This window comes from Pteropus alecto, unplaced genomic scaffold (assembly GCF_000325575.1).
Source record: "Pteropus alecto unplaced genomic scaffold, ASM32557v1 scaffold50, whole genome shotgun sequence".
In the NCBI taxonomy this organism is placed as follows: domain Eukaryota; kingdom Metazoa; phylum Chordata; class Mammalia; order Chiroptera; family Pteropodidae; genus Pteropus; species Pteropus alecto.
The window spans coordinates 7,545,061-7,552,935 of record NW_006431918.1 but is presented as its reverse complement, the minus strand read 5'-3'; the positions used below and the strand labels follow the sequence as shown (position 1 = coordinate 7,552,935).

Sequence of the window (7,875 nt, the reverse complement as noted above, 5' to 3'; positions counted from 1 at the left end):
CCTGCTGACGGAATGGCTCCTGCGGCTCCTGATGTTCCTCACCCTTAAGCCTCTCATCATTTAAGTGAAGAAAGTGAGATTTTGCAACTGTAGCCATTTGTCTCAAGATGGAAAGTTCCCCAGCACTCAAGGCAGGAGAAAAAGTAGAGGGCTTTTTTCCTGTACCTCATCAGAAGACACAGTTGGCAAAGACCAAACCTATCCTCATGGGTTACTATACTGGATAAACACTCCTTTAGAGATCCTCACCCACACCTGAAGTCTTGATGGCCTCTGGTCTAAAAATCCATTCAGTAATTGTAACTCTCAGACAAAAGGAATTTCTCACAGATTATTAGACTTTCTGGCCCTGGAAAACCACCTGTGTGACTTCATTTAAGCCCAATCATTTAACCTGAGGTCTGTTTCTCATCTTTTCTTCCTTGAGACCCAGTGAGTCTATAGCGGTGTGTATCTATCATAGCACAGGATGCTTTGACCCCACTTCATAAACAGTGTGGGACAGGATGTTCCTCATGTTCATGTGAGGTACAAACAACTGTGAATATAGTACTTCTCCAGATGGCTTAGTTTATTCTAACTTCCTTTTCTTGTTTTTCTAAAATGTGGGAGTTACTTTGTGGACTGCTTAATACCAAACATGACAATACCTAACATTTCAATAGAACTTCACAGTCTGCAAAGCCCATTACATGAATTCATGAATGATATGTATGCCTACACATCATCCTCTCACTCTCTTTTACAACCCTGAAGAGTAGATGCCAGTGACCTTCTCAAGTAATTTTTCATCCATACAAATTTGAGATTTTCCAATTTAACACTTGTATGGTAGGGACCCTATCATCCTCTTTTGGGATTTCTTGGCCCAGGTTTAATAAAAATTTATTACCAAGTACTTTGAAAAATGCAAGTGATCACTAAATTTTAATTCAGCCTACAGGAAAATCTCATTAACTCGATATTGGCTAATTCAATTTAATGTCTTCTTCAAAGAAATTTCTGTTCAACCAGATGATCAGATGGTTTGTACGTAAAATAAACAGTTAATGCACAATGTAAAACTATGATAAAATTTGAACTCAAAATTTGGCTCAAAGACTTTAAGAACTGGTTTCTTTTAAAATAAAGATAATCTAAAATATAGAAATTTCAGAAAGTATGGGAAAATGGTATTAAGGTGGGGAAAAAATGTGTATATAGATATTTAAAACTCTTTGACCACCATCTGTTAACAAGTACATGGTCAAGCACTGGTTTTTTTTAATTAAAAAAATAATTTTCCCTAAATTTCAGATAGATTAACAAATGCTTATGGTAACTATCTTAAAATTATGTTACTAATTGGTATTTTAAATAAAAACTGATAAATTTAATTAAACCTATTTTCACAAATATTACAGGTTTTTAGAGATTTTCAATAACTTACTCCTTATTAATGCCACTTAAAAGACAATGCCGTTACTTTGGTGTAGATAAATTATTTTATGATGAAGTACAATGAACTGGCCTAATTCTTTTGTTCTACAGGGATTTCTGAAATATAGAACATCACATTACATAAGTACATGGGGCTTAGAAACTAGTTTGTAATAGAGGTTTTTTTTAAATCTGACAAATAGGAAAATAATCTGGACATGAGCTGAGAATTTAAAATTAGCACACAGCTTGGTCTTCAACCTAAGACAATCTATAATGACCACTTACCAAGTTTCTAGTTCTGTCAACATTACTGAGTTTTCCAGACACTGTACTATAAGTGTTTCCAATAGGCTTTTCAGCAGGGAGAGGAGGTGGGCGTTGTGGATCCTCATGTAAACCTGGAAAAACAGCAGTAATTCATGAATGATTTTTGGTCTTTGTGGATTCCAAAAAATGAAATGATTGTAGTAGCTTGGTTCCTCAGGAAATGGCTATTATAAAAGATCCACACAAAGAATGGATAGCTACGCAAATGAGGAAGAACTCCCATCGAACTTCAGAAAATTAATGGGACAGTAGATATCAGTTAATTTTATCAAATGTTTTATAGAGAGTAAAAATAATACTAAATACTTAAAATAGCAGCCAAGAGTTTTGAGAACCTTCTATGTGCCATTAAGTTAAAGCACTTTATTCACATTTATTTCTCCAAATAACATTTATCTATGTGCTAGATCTGCGCAGTCCACTAGCAAGTAGCCACACACAGCGATTTAAACTTAAATATTAATTATTTAATATAAAATAAAATTAAAAGTTCAGTTAATCAGTTGTACTAACCACATTTCGAGCGCTCAGTAGCCACATGTGGCTGGCTAGTGGCTACCATATTGTACAGCACAGATATGGAATATTTCCATCTTTTAAGAAAGTCCTATTGGGCAGCACTACACTAGATAATATCCTACCCTTTTTACAGATGAAGAAACTGAAACTGGAAAGAAAATATATGAGCTATCCAAGGTCTTAATGCTAGTAAATGTCAGAACCAGGGTTTTGAACCCAAAAGCTTGTGCTCATTGTAATGAGGAATGCTGTTTCTTAATAGGTGGTATATCCAACCCTCCCCCAGCCAAATAATTAAATGTTTTCTAATTCATTAGGTCCAAATTAATGGGCTTAATTGCCCCCTCAATTTAACAAACAATGTCTTGGCATCCAAACTACATCCTTAACTCAGTGATAGTGTACCATCAACTTATTTTATAAAGAAAACAAAGATGACCTGATTTAATTAATGACAACTAATTAAAATCTGTGTGTAAACACACTTGGAGAGAGGGATGATTGTTAACATACTAAAGGGAGGCAAAAACCACCTTTTACACATTGGCTGAGGCATTTAAAGGAGATTGGAATTTTTCTCATTCTTTCAAAAGAACACATTCTGCTTCCATTTCACATGAAAAGCCTATAACAAGAGGATGATTTTGTCAGGTTCCTGTTTTATCCACAGGCAGGAACAGTCTCAAAAGCAGGAAAGTACCCACGCCAGCTACTAAGGGAACAATGATTTGCATGCAGGCAAGCACTCTTAGTGAGAGGCAGTGCTCCTCTGGGAATTGAGACACACAGGGACATTCCAACCCAGCTGCCATCTGGAAGACTTTCTCTATACTGCAGCTTCCTTATTTTTTATAAGGGAATAATGCATTATTGAGGATGTAATATTGTTGTGACAAACAATTAAGAATACAAATTAGTAACAAACAATATGCAAGTAGAGGGAAGACAGCTGACTAGCAGGAAGGGACACAGGGGATTATCTGGTGTGAGTGTGTGGGGAGGCACAGATTTCCAGTTTCAAATAATGTGGTCAGAAGAGGTTGAAATGAGAAAAGTGATATTTGAGCAAAACCCTGAAGGAATGGTGAAGGAGGGAGCCATGCAGGTAGCTGGGGAAGGACATCCTAGTCAGAAGAAACAGGTCCCCAAGGGGCAGGAGTTCTGCACCACAAAGCCATCCCTTTCTTCCCTTGTCCACTCCAAGTTCTTCAGACCTCAGAAGTCTTACTTTCCTTTTCCTCCAAAGCATAAATGCATTCATTGCTTCATCACTGCAATAATAAAATTCCGGGGAACGTTTTTTTATATAAATAGAAAAAATTCTAGAAACTGTCATTTCAGTTCTCTCAGAGCATTATAGAATTCCAACTTTCTGATAGTTTCTGGAGCTTTGACACGATAATGAATATAGCGCTTCCTCAATATATCCTTTTAAAGATTCCAGGGTTAATCTAATTTATAAATGTGCAGAAACAAAAGAGTAAACAAAGCTATACTTAGGTTATGCTGATTGGAATAATATACTTTAATTACTTTCCTACCATATCTTTACCAGAGGCACTAAGACAAAATATTACAATTATTCTGAGTTTCGGTCTCCCTCTATTCTCTCTACCTAAAGACAATGTTAAAGAGAAATGAAATCCAAATTCACTGTACTGATTGTCTAAAGAATTATTTTCAAAAAACTTGCTTTTAAATGCTCGACTATAAGTAATAATAAATGGCTGATTACACATAATTTCAAAATCAGATATTGATAAATAAGCATATATTTCTCCCAGGCTCTTGGCAAAGTCAATAAAGAAGGCAGAGAGGAACTTACATTTTCCTGGTTTGGCTGGAATTCGAATCACAGTGGGCTTCCTAGTGGGCGCTGGCTGAACTGTTCCTTCTTTTGTTGGTTCTGTTTTTGTGGGGAGCTGAAAAGGATCTAATGAAAAACACAGTTTATTTTGCATGGTTTAGTTAACATGGGCTCAAACAAAAAATCTCATTCATAATTAAAGAGTCATATTTTTCATGCCCCAGGGAAAACTATTCATGGATAAACAAAATCTCAGTTTGCAGAGACAAAAACAAAGTCGGAGTTCATGAAAGGAAATAACGTGCTACTTTGTAAATAATTCATACGGCTTTTCTGCCTCTCTGATGAGAGTGATCCAGGACAATCTTGAATTATGTAGAAGCTATCTTTCATGGGAGTGCAATCATTTCACAAATGTCCACTTGAAAATGAGAGGCAACCGAAAGAGAGCCAATTCTCCCCCTACTGTGAAGTCTCCCAGACCCCCGGGGAAGGAAAGCCTTCCCCCACACTCCCATGTCTGTACTAGAAAACTGAACCCCTGAGGCTCGTCAAAGTCCCTCATTCCACCCAGCGCCCGCCTGGCGCAGGGCAGGTGCTCAGCAGAGCCTCGGATTTAGTACTTTAGTGAAACTATACGGCAGTGATATGAAAAAAAAATTTTTTTATCCTGGAAAGAAAATAAGACATCTCCATTCAAATATTTAATTTTGGGGCAAGGATACATGAGTTGACATTTCTCCATCTTAACTGATTCATTAAAATAGGCAGCATATGCTTAGAAAAAGTACTTTAAACAAAAGCATAACTACCAAACTTTTTCACTGAAAGAGTCTTTTTTTCGTTAATGTCAATGTTGTTTTCAGTAGTTTGGAAAAATGACCACGAATTTTTTTTTTAAAGATCTAAAGATAAAAAGATTAGCAAAAATAAAATAAAATGCTCTATGATGGCTACGCAATACAGCACGGAGTATCTCAGGAGTGTGCCTTTGCCTTGATTCAACAAGAGGCAAAAGAGTATATGCAGTAATTCTATATCTATTCTATGCATCTTGCCTTAGGGAGACACCCCTGTACAACAACGTACTTCACAGCTCCTGTGATGAACAGCATCCATGTTCTGCCTGTTATGAGCTGCAATTCAATAAGCACTTTTTGCTGACCAGCTCTCTGAAGTATATGTGAAGAGCTGAGCTAAGGACAAGGCGGCCTTTCAGCTCCCTGATACTTCCCCTTCCCTTCCACTCAGTTCTCAGGCAACCCACCATCACATACCTCCAGAAGGCATCACTCAGTCATCAGCCACTTGCTCACATATGTATATCTACTATGTGCCGGTAACAGTGCTAGGTAGGGAGATGCAACAGTGAAGTACAATCCTATTTAAAGTTTATTATCTACCACCTCAGAAGGGCCCCCAGATGGCATGCTCTGTGAAATAATTATTATTAAGCTACTGAGAAAAAAAAAAAATTAGATGATATCTCTATGGAAACCTATCAGTTCGCAAGTAGGGTGAGTCTTGTCTAATTTCGAAAAACCAACTCAAGATTATCAAAACAATATCAAACTTCAAAAAAGGCTCTTTTAATAACATAATTTTCTTTCACTGTAACTTATGTCCTTATAAAACAAAGTTCCTTCTTTTAGGTCTAACCAAATTCTTTAACTCCTTATTTTATTATAGCATTATTTTTTACTTCAAAAGTAATATTTACTGTATAAATAGGAAATATTAAGAAATATGATAGAAAATCTTCTGAAATCTCATCCCTCCAGTAATAATTATTATCTGAGATGTGGTGTATCTGTCTACAATTTTTCTTCTATATTACATGTATTATCATGTAGGTATTTTGAAAAACAAAAACAGGATCATTTTATAGCCATTTCTTAGAAATTTGCTTTTTCACTTTTGTTCATTCAGTATTGGCTGGGTGCTTGCTACACATCAAACATTATTCTAGGTGCTGGGAGTACTTCAGTGAACAAAGAACTCGGCCCTCATGGCACTGACATTTTGGCAGGGAGATGAAGACAATAAACAATACAATAGATAAGTAATTCATATGTTATTTTAGAAGGTGAGATGTACTGCTGAACAAGAAAAAAGTAGAGCAATGTGAGAAACTTCAGGTGTGGGCTGAAAAGAAGCAGGTTGCAGCATGAAACAGGAGTGTAGGAGGCGAGGGAGAGGAGAGTACAATGACCTTCTTTTTCTGACAACTGGATTTTACATATTCTAGTAGGTCTTCCAAGTTGAATAATATACATCTGATCTTTAGGACAACAGCACTGCCAATAAAAAGGGGTAGGTACACTTGTATTAAAGCCCACTTTTGTGTTATCCAAATCTGACCTCCCTGAATGGTTCGTCTATTCTGAGTAATGCTAGGTAAAATAAAAGAATCTGAAGACCCCATATAATCTTGGCATACATTTTATTCAAACACAGAAACACAGTACCTTTCCTTTCTCTTCTCTCTCTCCCCTGCCATTGCCTCTGCTCTGCCTCCTTGGCCCTTGTTGGAACCCAATGACCTCCCGGAAAACATCTTCCTTCTCCAACTGCTACAGAGACTTAACTGTTCAGGGACTTGTCCATCCTCCCTCCCCCAAATCTTGGTTGGAATAGCTCATTCTCTCAGGGCTCTGTTTTCTGCTGGGAAAAAGACCAAAAATTCAAGAAAAGGATTAGGGCTGATAAATGTTCACTGTGGTCTACCTTTCAAGTAGCATTTCTGCTTTAAAGGCTACTTATTAGTATAGGTTTTTAGTTGATGATTTTGGGACGAGGGTGGGTTTGGAGGGGGGAGAAAATCTTGAGTATGGAATGACTTCAATTATTTCCCAACTCATACCAAATTCTGGGCCAGTATACCATCTATACTTTTCTCTCACATTCCAGGGGTGAGGGTACAAACAAGGGGGACAGGGAAAGGAGAAAAGAGGACAATCAGTGCCCTTGAAGGGCTGGGCACAGGGGCATCCAAATGTGCTTGCTGTTAGAAGACTAGCTTCAGGGAGCCCTGCCCCAAATCCTGCACACTGTGCAGCAGATCTCATTTTTTTAACTTGAAGGATTTAAATTGAAGTAGCATAGATACCCCTTAAATACAAAGTATTCAAAGTATCCTAGCTACCCACTTTCTCTCTCTTTTGGTTTTTATTTTACTATCATTAGCTGCTTTTAAATAACTGGCATTCAGATTACGTATAATTATTCTACTATATATGTCTGGGAAAAAATGTCTTTCTCAATACAGTGAAGCAAGGAAGGTGCAGTGTTCCAGTACTGTGGGGGCTGTTTGGCAGGAGTGAGTCTGTTTAACGACCTACCCCAGCTGTGCTCACTGAGTCAGTGAGCTCGGCATCTGCCTCTGTCTGCCTGCTGTCCTGGGCTGTAATCCAGGCGAGGGGAGCAGATTTGTGGGGGCGACAAACAGCACCACTTCAATGAGAAGGTGGAGCCAAGGACCAGTTTTTCATCTTGATTATGGTGTATGAGTCTCTCCCTAGCTACACAATATGAAGTTTACTTTTTATGTTTCTTTTATGAAAGGGTTATTTTTTTTTCCAACAAAAATGTAAGTGGGCAACATATAAAGCAAAAATGGCACCTCACGTATGGGAACTCTGGGCACTGCCAGGTGGGAAATTGGATCATTGGTACTATTAGAATGTTCACAACCTTTGACCCAGTTGTTCCACTTTTAGAAATTTATTCTTCAGAAATAAAAGCACTAGTAGAAGTGAAAACGTTCAGAAGAATGTTCACTGCAGCATTTTAGTAGCGGC

The 7,875-nt window shown here is 37.5% G+C and overlaps 1 protein-coding gene across 4 annotated transcripts in view; it reads right to left on the bottom strand.

Annotated features, from left to right (window-relative positions):
- The window catches only part of SH3D19 (SH3 domain containing 19), a 133,426-nt gene that overhangs the window by 23,407 nt on the left and 102,144 nt on the right, over positions 1-7,875 (bottom strand). For all 4 annotated transcript variants that reach the window (XM_015585143.2, XM_015585142.2, XM_006906265.3 and 1 more), the window contains 2 exons: positions 4,094-4,201; positions 1,708-1,820 (listed from right to left, as the gene is read on the bottom strand). In XM_015585143.2, coding sequence (XP_015440629.1) covers positions 1,708-1,820; positions 4,094-4,201 — 221 coding nt within the window. The remainder of the gene's footprint in view (positions 1-1,707; positions 1,821-4,093; positions 4,202-7,875) is intronic.